At 40.3% G+C, this 12,169-nt stretch overlaps 1 protein-coding gene across 1 annotated transcript in view; it reads left to right on the top strand.

Annotated features, from left to right (window-relative positions):
• LOC138022416 (tonsoku-like protein) overlaps positions 1–12,169 on the top strand; it is a 34,757-nt gene that overhangs the window by 2,725 nt on the left and 19,863 nt on the right. The window contains exons 3-8 of the mRNA XM_068869541.1: positions 1,110–1,273; positions 3,642–3,952; positions 7,910–8,081; positions 9,658–9,775; positions 10,401–10,546; positions 11,265–11,420. Of these exons, the coding sequence (XP_068725642.1) occupies positions 1,110–1,273; positions 3,642–3,952; positions 7,910–8,081; positions 9,658–9,775; positions 10,401–10,546; positions 11,265–11,420 (1,067 nt within the window). The remainder of the gene's footprint in view (positions 1–1,109; positions 1,274–3,641; positions 3,953–7,909; positions 8,082–9,657; positions 9,776–10,400; positions 10,547–11,264; positions 11,421–12,169) is intronic.

Here is a 12,169-nt window from a genome sequence, read left to right as displayed (position 1 = left end):
CAATAAATATGCCACAAGTAAATTTTCCAATTTCCATGTTCAAATAAATATCATTTAACCCAATGACTTCTGGGGGTTGCCCATCGACAAGTAAAATCATCCGGCGTTAAACAGAGTAAAATACTAAGTCTGGCCAGTTTAGGCCGGTTTACCCGTCAAAGGGTTAAAATGTGCAATACCACCCTTTGTGTGAATGTGCCTATTTTGGAAACCATACTGAGAAGAATAAAGTATATTCAAATAATAGTATTGTATATGGTTTGAATCAAAGCCTTTGCTTCAGGCTACCTAGTTGTCCTTTTTTCCTCGCTAATATGATTTACACCAAGGCTATATTGAATGTCATAACATCTTATTTATTTACCATTTGTGCTGAGGTAGGTGTGGCGCATATTAAGGCCGTCAATAAGCTATCTAACACCCAGGTGTGGAATAGCTTCCCAATAGAGTGTACTCACGAATATCGTTGTTGATAAGAGTACAGACAACGCTGAACCACTTTTGATTTGTTTTTTACCACAATATTCAACGCCGAAGAAAGGGTTTACTTTAAAGCGTGACCAAAATCATGACAAAGAAAGAGCCAGCGTTGTCTATAACTTTCTCGCAATAATTATGGTTTATTTCCCAAAATGAGCGTTCCTGATTGACTATTACATTGCGTGACAAATTGATGCAAGCATGACGCGAGCAGCGTTGTCTAGACTCTTATCGACAATGGCAAATTAGCCAATCAGATTGCAAGATTACAAGCAATTGTGGTACAAATAGTTTTTTCCTGTTACCTGAGTGTGTTAATTGTTCTAAAGTTATATGGCTTTTGCCTGAGTGGTGTAAATTATCAGGGCATTGTACAGTAGCAGCCCCTGTGTGGGAGAATGTGATTGGCTTGCTGCCTAATATGAAAACAAAAGACTTAACAGTGAAAACAGAGACCTACACTAATCATCTGCTCAGCAGTCAGTCTGCAAGACAAATAATTACTACCCACTTACAAGAGCTGCTCCGCCACCAAAGACTCAAGGAGGTGAAGAGTTTTGAGAGACGTAATTTTAGCCAGTGATTTTTACATACGAACAATTATTATTTTGTGATTTACATACATGTAGGATACTATGAAAAGGCTGTGAAAGAACACTCCAGAGAAGTACAGTTATCTGAAGCAACCCAGGATACAATTGGAAGTGCTGTTGCTCACAGGAAAGTAGGAGAGTGCCTATGTGCATTGAAGAAGTACAAAGAAGCCCTGTTCCATCAAAATTTACATCTTGAGGTACATCCAGTACTTTTCCAGTAAGCAATAATGTAAAATTTTGTGCACTCAAAGTCAAAACTATGTTTGAAAATTTAGTTTTTTTGCCTTAGCTAGTTGGCAATAATATTTGTCTCAAGCCATGAGGAGAGGTTCAGAAAGTGGATGTCTCTTGTATTGAATTGACTAGAATGTAGGGAGCAGCAGTGGTGCAGTGGTGAGAGTACTTGCCTCCCACCAATGTGGTCCAGGTTCACTTCCCTGGTTCTCTACTCTGCCCTGGGAGGTTTTTCACTCGGTACTCTGGTTTTCCCCTACCCCTGGTGCCAGAGGAATTTTTTTCAAAGGTCCAAGAGAGTGCTACGCGAATCAGAGGCAATGACTGAAAACTGAAAGAAAATACCTTTGGTGGCACAAGCCCGCAGCTTCAGTTTTAAGCAGGAAATCAGTTCAAAAATTGAACTTGTTCGCAGATTGGACATTACATTTGAGAGAGTTTCTGATTGGATAAATCAAAAAACTGGTTTTCAACAGTCACACGATGCAACAAACAGCTTTGTGTGACTTCAGCCTGAGAGGAAAAGAACATTCTCCCGAAATCAATTCAGAAATCAAAGCCACTTAAGAGAGAGCTTCTCAACAGGCGAGGAAGCTTACAATGTGCTGCCTCAAAGCCAGAGTAACGGCTTTGACAACGCGAAAAAACTATTGTAATCGTAGGTGTACATGTAGTTAAATTTGCTTATCGATTCGCCTTTGAGAGAGGTCTCTCAAGCTAATTTGACAGTGATCGATGTGATGAATCTAGATTCTGAAGCCTTCTAGTTATAGGTGATGATGTTAAGTGAGTTTTTCAGAACATTCAAGATTACCGGTACATGAAAACTGCTGTCATGCTTAGTGGTGAAAGTCATGGAAAATGCTAGAATCATGTGATACACAAGTGTTAGATGAAATTAACTATATTCAGAATAATTAGTATATATAGAAAAGTGGATTTTGATGGAGTTGTTGTTGTCTGTCAGTTGTGCATAGAGAGGGGTTACCGGAGTACATGTAATTGTAGTAAGAGTGCTTTATATCTAGAGTTCAGAGGTGTTACAAGATCCAGGGATTAAGAAGTCTCAAAGAGAAATAAAGAATCAAGATGAAAAGTTGGTGTGGAGACCTCTTTGTCAAGTGTCCAGTTCGAGACATCAAGAAAATTAACTCTTTAGAAATTCAAGAGAAAAAGCTGAGCTTGCCAACGGGAATGCAGGACTTAAGTGATGAAACAGGGAAGGGAGATATTCTCACATTTTGAAGTGTTCTGTACTGCACTTTAGGCAATTGTGATCTCTTTGGTGTTGAAATCGTGTTTTAAAACATGTTTGACAATAAAGTTTTGCTCTTTGGAAAACAAGTTCTCCCCAAATAAATCAAAACGCAACCTAAAATCAACACAATATCACTTAAATTGCTCCAAAATTATGAAAACAGTGTAATGACAAATTCCAGGAATGTTCGGTGATGTACAAGTTTCAGTGCATCCCCTAGGCAGGCAAAAACTGGTTTGCCGAGAAATCTGAACTGACTTTCTGCATGGAACTGAGGCTCCGGACTGTGCCACGAAAGGTTTTTTTTTCAGTCCTCTGTCTTTTCCTTTGACACACGTAGCTTTGTCTTGGACCTTGGAAAAAAATTCCTCTGGCACCCAAGGTAGTTTTCCTGTCTCGTCAAAACCAACCTATGGTTTGATAATAAATTAATATGTTTTGATTTGATTTGATTCTGCACAGCATCCCAGGATAAGTGCCTCAACGCTAAATGTACTTGAAATAATCAGGGTTCTCAATTGAACCCATAAACCGTAACACCTGTCGCAGGTGTCACTACTAAATGTAACACCTATAAAAACCATCTTGATTGATGATCAGTAGATCATTGAGTAAGTCTCTTGCACTGTTATGGCTGAAATTAGCACAGCAACGGCTGTTCAAAATTCTATTGTGAATCCTGAATGTTCAGTATTATTTTTATAACTTTTATTATAATTATTACAAAGATTTTGGGAAGAATGCAGACATCCACAGTCATCGAGACCACCCTACTCCTCCAGAAGATGCTTTGTCTCTAAGTCCCAGGTTTGGGGGTGAGGCTAAGCAGTGCTCTCAGAAAGTCAAGAATTATTATTATTATTATTATTATTATTATTATTATTATTATTATTATTATTATTATTATTATTATTATTATTATTATTATTATTATTATTGTGGAGGAGGTATGGATATTATCCTCTGGATCAACCCAATGTACATATTTTTGTAAGTCTGCCTTTTTAGGTTTTTCAAGGAGAGCAAAACAATGATTTTATTTCTTATTTATATATTTTATTCTTGATTGGCAGCTTGCACAGTCTGCAAACAACCTTGTTGAGGAACAGCGAGCATTAGCTACAATTGGACGCACATGGTTTGTTCATTCAGGTGATGCTATTAGCCCTGACGAACAGGAAGAGTATTTGTTGGAGTCTCAAGCAGCTTATTTAAAAAGTTTATCTGCCGTTGAGAAACTGCAGGGGGGAACTGTTTCTAACAAGCAGTTGTTGGAAATGAAATCAAGGTTGTATTTGAACCTTGGTCTCACATATGAGAAGGACTCCCAGGAAGACTGTACTAGGGCAAAGAGTTTCATGGAAAAGGCACTGGTCATTGCCAGGTAAGTGTTAATTTTGTGGCGACAATAATAATAATTAGTATTAAAACATTACACCAATTTACTGCAGGGTAGGTGAGCACTGTTAAGGTAGCATTAGAGAGGAGCACTTAGGTCACCATGGCAACTGAGCCACAGTCCACCTACCAAGGGTATTCACCAAGCAAGCAGGTGGTTGGAAAGAGGAAGGTCTGTGGACCGGAGGCCATGGGACCATCCTTACCCCAAGAAAACACCTCAAGCACCAATACCCACAACCCAAGCAAGACGTGTGGGGCCGAACAGCAAGCCAAGCCTGATAATTTGAAGACAGGAAGAGAAAAGGTCAGTCTCAGGCTTTGATGCTAATTTGAAGGCAGGAAGGCAAGGCGAGGCAATCCACAGCAATGTCACAGACTGACCGGTGGATGATGGGGTTGAAGGCTGATAAGGATGAAACTAAATTCGGTCTGGGGAGCAGAGAAAACCAAAACAGGCAAGAGTGGATGCGGCCCAGAATGTGCATGATCTTGGTTGGCAAAAGAGAGTGACTTGTTTATAACAAGCATGTGGTGGTCTGTAATAGGAAGGAGAGGGAACCTGGTGATCCTTGAGTCTGCTTTATCCCTCACAGGACTCGTCGTCAATCGTGATGGAAGATGAATGAAGCGAAGAGGAGAGATAGGTAGCGAACAAGCAAAGGATTCCCTCACCATAAGGACATGGAGAACCATTGGGGTGGAGCCTTGGCTTGATGCCTAGAGGAAGCCAAATCCTGGGCTATCAGGGCAAGGCAGTCCTTTTCTAGGCTTGGTAAATTAACCTCTCCCACAAGTGAGGCAGGATGGCTGTAGGATGGTGATCAGCATGCGGAGCCAGACGATGAAAGGCCTGCCAAATAAAATGAGACAAGGCATCAGGGATCTTATTGTCAGAACCAGCAACGTGCTGAGCAGTAAATATGAAATTATGCTTAGGAACTGTCATCAGAAGTGAGCAGAGGAGATGCATAACATCAGGGGTTGTAGAGGTACAAGAGTTTAAAATATACACCACAGATTCATTGTCATATTGGAAAAGCACAACTTGTCTAAACCAGGAGGAACCCCATACATGAGCTGAGACAATTATGGGAAAGAGTTCTGAGGACTGAAATACTGATGGCTATTTGCCATATAGCCAGTGTGAGCCGAAGACCTCCCCAAACCCCAGAGACCTGGTATCATCACTGGACATCTCCAAGTTGACTGGGGGAGAAAGGCCTGGGTAAACACAAAAGTAAACATCATTCCAGGAAGCCAAGTACTGGAGCCACCACTGCAGATCTTTCTTAAATTCAGAGCTGACACGGATGGGATGGTCATCTCTGCAGAAATGTCAGAGCAGATTGATCATGCAGGGTATAGGCACAACCAGGCCAAACCACTTTACCAGTGTGTTGCAGATGGCCAATAAGGGATTGTAGATGTCTTTTGGTACACCTCGGATACGAAGCCCAATGTTGGAGGAAATTAAGCTGAGAATCCATTTTGTCATTTGGCAAACAGGCCAATTGGTTCACAGAAAAAAGTTTGATGCCCAGGGTAACCATGCAAGTGGTAGGACCCGCCTTCTTTGCAGGGTGAAGAGGTAAGCCAAGAGCCATACAAACTGAAGAAGTCCACGCAAAGGAGGTACTGGTCACAGGGGTGAACAACAATGTTGTGATGTGTAGACTCAATATCAAACTTGGCCATCAAGTCCCCTTTACCATATTTGCAGATCATCTTAATGATGTCGTCAACTTGTATATATTGAAGTGGGTAATCCTCAGGTTTGATTCCTTAGTTTATTAACACTTGCACCAATAGGAGATGACACGTCCAGAATAAGCGGGCACTTAATTAATGGGCCCTTTTTAGGTACAACACCAAAGCTATGAACATGCATTATATCCAAATTGGAGGGTAAGGGAATGGACCAGCTACACGTCCCAAAGCAACTTCGTTTGATAAATACACATCAATGATGTTAGGATGCTGGTAAGCAGATGCCTTGTTCTTTTTTTATGAGTTTAGGGAGTTACCAGGGTTGAAGCCTAAATGAAAACCTTGTCACTTGTAAAAGACCCTGAAGGACCACAGACACCAAGGCCTGGTCAGGGTGGTGCTGGAGGCAAGTTCACAGAAACTGCAAGAGAAAGGGAGAAGGAAAATGAACCTTAATAGAATAATTTATATTTAATTTATTGCTGGATACCCTAAACTAGGAAAGGTAACGTGATACTATAGATAATAGGTATGGTAACATGTTTGCAAGAAAGCAAGACTGAAAGAAAAAACATTGTCCCAAATTAATGGGCAAGATTACGCTCCAAGATGTAAATGCTTATTGAATCATGTGGAAAAGTTGATATAAAGATGAACGAAAAACGGCAATAAAGTTGCAACTCTAGCAAACCCTTCCAGCAAAAAGGAAAGGCAAAAGGCAAACAATCATCTGTAGTATCAAAATATCACACAACCAGAACGTAGTTATAGAGGTGGCATAAATTGAGCAATCAAAATTTTCTTTTTTCTTTTGGCTATCAGGGCTTAGGGATCTGGTTGGTTGCCTCTTGTGCTGAGGACGATCTAAGGCATGATAGTTGGTAGAACAAACAGAGCAATGATGCGCGAAGTAGCTCATGCTAGAGGGTGCCATGCAAAAACCATTATTCCAAGACTTGCAGTCATGTGCATAGGAACTCCCACTTGGTTCTGTGGAGGAACGTCGAATGCTAGAGCCAGCCACATGAAAGTTAAACATCTAAACGTTAAAACTGGACCAACTGGTGAATTGAGCGGCAGCTGCATGTACATGTAAGCCGCCAACCAGGCGTTGCCTTGGAATTGGCAGTATGTGTGTAAGATCAAAATGAGATGGAGAAGCTCCTGACCAAGCAATGATATCTTCAATTTTGCTCTTGGGGTGCTTAGTAGAAGATGTTAAGACAACTCTAACATAAAGAAGAAGTTAAGGCTCTGGCTTCCTTTCTCTCAAGTTAACCAAGAGAATTTCAGTGAGATTGGTTAACTTTCCAGCGATGATCTGCGGAACTATTTTGTTTGGAACCAGCAAGAATCCGGGTCCAACAATGAATGGCTTCTGAAGGGACAGCAAGGACGGTTGGGACGATGATCCAAGCAAAAAGGATGAAGCACATGGTGTGAGCAAGCTCGCGGGCAAGCTGAGCGATTGTTGAACGTATTAACAAAGGAAGGGACCAACATAGGGCTACCTGTGCCAGGAGAAGCTGGTAATTGTGCAGTGGAAGAGGCCACAGGCAAACTGGGCCGGCAAGAAAAAAGTGGACGTAGCCGAAGACATAGCGGGCGGCAAGGATGAATCTGTAGTCTGCTTATTGAGGGATCCTGAGTCAAGGAGCAGGCATATTGCATTGACAATGGAAGCAGATAATGATTCCTGAGATAAACCAGGGCCGAAGATGAACTGAGCGCAATATTAGCTGAGCCTGCTGAAGAAGAACTTGACACAGAAAGTTCTGGACTGACAAGAGAATCTGAGATCTGAGTTTGTGTTTTTCTGGGTCGGTGGCCATGTCAAAATAAGCATTTCAAACTGTTGCAAGTTGTGTGTTTTGGTGGCATAAAATCATTATAAGTGAAAAAATACGAAGTAGTGCTTTTCCTCTGTAGAAAATAGGCGATAAATCAAATGAAGAACCAGGTTTTCCAGAGACCAAAAGCAAGTGAGTAAGCAACAAGGTGATTCAAGGCAAAGCACTTGGCAATGCCCCTGCAAACCTCCCTGGAGTCCCCCCAAATACCTCAGGAGAAACCACTGCATTGGCTTGGTTTTAACTTTGCCTTAATGATATTTTGATTAAGTCACTGTATGTGATGTATTATCTATCACTTGATAGGTCAGTAGGCTTATGACTTATTAGTGAGTTTATGAAAATTGATTGATAAGGCTGTTTTTTCTACGTTTTGACTGTAGAGACCAGGGACTGAGGGATACAGAGTATCGTTGTCTGCTTTCTATTGGGAGTATTCAGATGAAATCAAATGACGATGCACATGCGTTAAGGTGTTTTGAGCAGGCTTTGCTGGTGGCCAGACATGATAACAACAAGTTTCATGAAGCAGATGCTTTAGATATGTTAGGAAAGGTATTGACCTCTTCATATTTTAGATTTAAGAGTAATGATATGATGTCAGTCCCAAAGTCAACCCCAACTTGATCATTGAAAATTTTTACAGGTGTATAGACCGAATGCATTAATGGCGGCCAAAAAAATATTCTTTTGTTTATGTGCTAATTAGACTTACTAGCCTCGTTTGCACGGACAAAATACAAAAGAAATGTTTCTTGAGAGGGAGTCAGTCTAATTAGCGCATAAACAAAATAATACATTTTTGGCCGCCATTTAATATGCATTCCATCTATAGCTGACAGTACCATTTTGTTGAGGCATCATCAATTTTTTTTATTGTCCGATATTATATAACTGTATTCTGAGTGCTGTGGCCAACATATGGCAGGTAGGTTTGTGTTAGGGTCTGGAGACAATCTCCGTAAACGTGATTACTGTATAGAGTATTTTCACAATGGGACAGCAGCCATGTAAGCGTACCCAACTAATCCTCCGGGAATTGAGCTCTATTATCGTGCAAATGTTAACTTTTCTTTTGTTTTGGTGAAAAAAACAAGGTTACTGATCACGAGTGATAACACTATAGAAGTGATCTTTTCTAAGTAGCTTGTTCGTATCCTATAAGTGGCACCAATACAGCAGGAATTCCAATGTGGAACAGAGATTAGTTTTAAAAAGTTCATGTTCTTATCTTCTGAGTAAATTACAACCAGTCATGTTGGACCTTTTTTCCTACCAAGTTAGGTTTTTGTTTTTTTGTTTTGACCTGTGCCTGCTAAAGAGCCTTGTAGACTTACACTGTATAGAGCTGACAACTCTTGGTCACCAAGTCAGTTTACATGGAATATCTTGTGTTGTCTAAGAAAATGTGCACTTTAGGGGTCCTCTTTTTAATTTACAATTTTGTTGGCCATTGTTACTTCATGTAAAATATTTTGTGCAGTAGTTACAAGGTAACTGCTTGAAACATAAGAGAGGAAAGAAGTACCGGTACTACCAACCTACAACCTTTGGATGTTAACCCGTTGACCCTTCAGCCACCCTATAGGCCCCCAGTAGACAAGTCTCACTTCCTGGAGTCAATGGGTTAATCAAATGGGATGTAAGTTTAACAAAAAGGCAATTTCCTTCACCAGAATAATAATAGGCCCTTTGCATGACTGTGTCACATGACCTAGTTTATTAATCATGAAAAATGGTCGTGGTACAAAAGATATGCCAGAAATGGAAAGAGTGTGATGAAATTAGTAAGAAGGTCAATTTTGAGGCCATTGACGTTTAAGTGCGAGATTTTTTGAGTGGTTTGAAAGTTTGAAAATGTAAAAGAATTGTGTGCTAGAGCTTGCCATCCAGCGGCTGTTTTCCTCATTAATCTCAGTAAATTTTTTAAGCGTTAAAATCACATAAATGTCAGTGGCCTCAAAATGGACATTCTTACTAATTTCATCACGTTCTTTCCATTTCTGGCATCTCTTTTGTATCACAACCATTTTTGTATAATTGTCAAGGTCACGTGAAATGGCCATGGAAATGGCCTATTAGGGTGAGATGGATGTGTTGATGCTGTGGGTGTCTTCTCTTTATTTTGCAGGTTTTTCTAAAATTGGGAGAGTTTTCAGCTGCTCGTCTTAATTTGAAAAAAGCTTATCAGATCATCAAGACTAAAAGATCAGATGATATGGAAGAACTTAAATCCAACTTAGCAACAGGTAGTAATGTTATCAAAAAAATAATGTTCATCTCACTAAATCGCAGGCAGCCCAAACACATTGTTATTCAAGTGCTCAGTTTACATATTAACTATGTACAATGTTTTCATGGGAAGCATGAAGTACTTAAAAAGTGGCAAATCTTGGCTTAGAAGAGAAATGAAATCAATTAACCGTTGCTGTATCTAGTGTTCTTACTGTTACAATAAAAATTATTTTAGGTTATTTGGTCCGTTTTTTTTTTTACCCCCTCTTAAGTATTGGGGTTGGTAGATTTAGGGTGCAATTCTCTTCGTGACCATTGGCTAAAACCTAGGTCCTTTGCTAAGGTACTCTTAGTGATTCTTAAGTATTTCCAAGTGCTATATTGGGGGCAAAAGGACAAAAGTAATAATTACAGTCAACTCTCTGCTAACGGACACTCTCATAAGCAGACAGCTCTACTAAAGGATGGAATGTTCAAAAGAATTTAGCAGCCGTTGTTTGTGTGGGGAGGAGTGTTGCATGAGCACACAAAGAATGGCTGCATAGGAGACTATGTAGTGTATAGCACAATACATAACTGTAGATAAGAACAACCCATGTCCCCAGTTATTAATGTAGAGATTTTTTTTTTTGTGAGTAGCCATTAAAGGAGCAAGGTTTCAACGCAAACATGCAAAGTTGTCCGAATATCCTCTGGACAATCAGGTGAAAATTCTGGATCAGCTGGGTGACCTGTACTGCCAGGCAAAGGCATACACTAAAGCTCTTGGTTGTTATAAGAAAGAGGTAAAGTACACTGTATAGAGCGGTTTTCAATTGAGTGTCAAAAGCAATTGGTTTTGCATTACTTTACTCAGTGATTGGTTCCAAGTTCTCGCTCCATTTTTTCAACAAATCAGAAGTGAAACCAAAACCAATCATGGCTTGTGTATGCACATTTTCCTGCCCTTTGTGTCAGCTATATGTAATTACTTTGAGTTTTGATTGGTTTACTGGACTGTCTCCGTCCTTTTTGATTGGCCAAAGTAATTACTTTGGTTTTGATTTTACGACACTCAATTGAAACTCGCTCTAAGAGAACGACGCGTAAGTGGAATATGTTAGAAATTTTTTTTGGACTCAGACTCGCCTGCCTTGACCATAGCATTGACCCCTTTAATTTCCCCTTTTCCACCCTGCCTCTAAACTAATTATTTACCTAGTAGAACCTAGTACTATACCCAGAGAAAAACCTCTCGGAGCAAAGTAGAGAACCAACTTAACCCACTTGTGATGCTCAGTTCGGGGATTGAACCGCTGCCCAGTAAAGTAATAATTTCCTTCATATCCTTGCAGGCCAAAGTCACTTAGGACTGCTTTACTCTAAGCTGTTTGATTTTGGTTTAAGAAGATTAAGTAAAAAATGGGCCATTTAGGATCAGGGTGTACAAACCATTGTTATCAAGTGTGAGAATTTAAAGTTTTAAGGGCAAACAAGGGTAAGCAGTTTTGTCTTCTTGTCTAGCTTGAATTGGCCAAATCTGCAGGAATGTCTCACAAAGAACTATCACCCATCTACGTTTCTCTGGCAATAACATACTCTGATCTCAAGTGTCCAGATGACGCCATCAGCTGCTACCTTGAGGAACTGGAGATTATGGAAGAAGGCAATTACAAAGAGGTGAGCAAGTTGCAGTGTAAAGGGTTTAGGCTACATAGAGTAGCTTCACACCAGGATTCCATCCTTTATCAACCACTGTCCTTTCAAACTAACTTCAGTAAATTTGCATGGTTCAACATCTTTACCTGAAATGGCTGGAAAGTCATTATTTAATCTTTCCGCTCCCGAGAGTGAGACGAAACCTTTTACTCACCGATTGAGGGTGCTTTAGGTGTGGAATGGCTAAACAGGATCTCAGTCCACTCACATTAACTTTCCCCTTTAATTCTGTATTTCTCAATGGTTGCATGTATTTGATGAGGATACAGCTAGAGCTTAGACAGGCCTATGCTTCCTCACACTAAAGTCAAGAGATTATCTTGTGGGGTTGGGCATTGTAAAGCAGGTTGTCATAACTTTCATCCGTAACTACATGTAACAGAGCAGTGGAGTTCTTGATGATGATAACAATGGCACCGGTGAATGATGATGATAAAAATAACTTACTGAAATTCTCAAGCTTATCCAGCTAAACATGGTTGAGAACCGGGCTGCCATGCAGGAGGATGTGAGTTCAACTCCGACCGGACCAACACTCAGGGTCTTTAAATAACTGAGGAGACAGTGCTGCCTTTGTAATGACATCTGCAAATGGTTAGACTCTCTAGTCTTCTCGGATAAGGACGATAAACCCTAGGCCCTATCTCACAACCCTACAATGCTCATAACTCTGTGGGATGTAAAAGAACGCACACACTATTCGCTAAAAG

Source organism: Montipora capricornis, chromosome 10 (genome assembly GCF_036669925.1).
Source record: "Montipora capricornis isolate CH-2021 chromosome 10, ASM3666992v2, whole genome shotgun sequence".
Taxonomy (NCBI): Eukaryota; Metazoa; Cnidaria; class Anthozoa; order Scleractinia; family Acroporidae; genus Montipora; species Montipora capricornis.
Note: the sequence above shows the minus strand (reverse complement) of the source record. Positions and strands in the feature narration are given on the sequence as shown.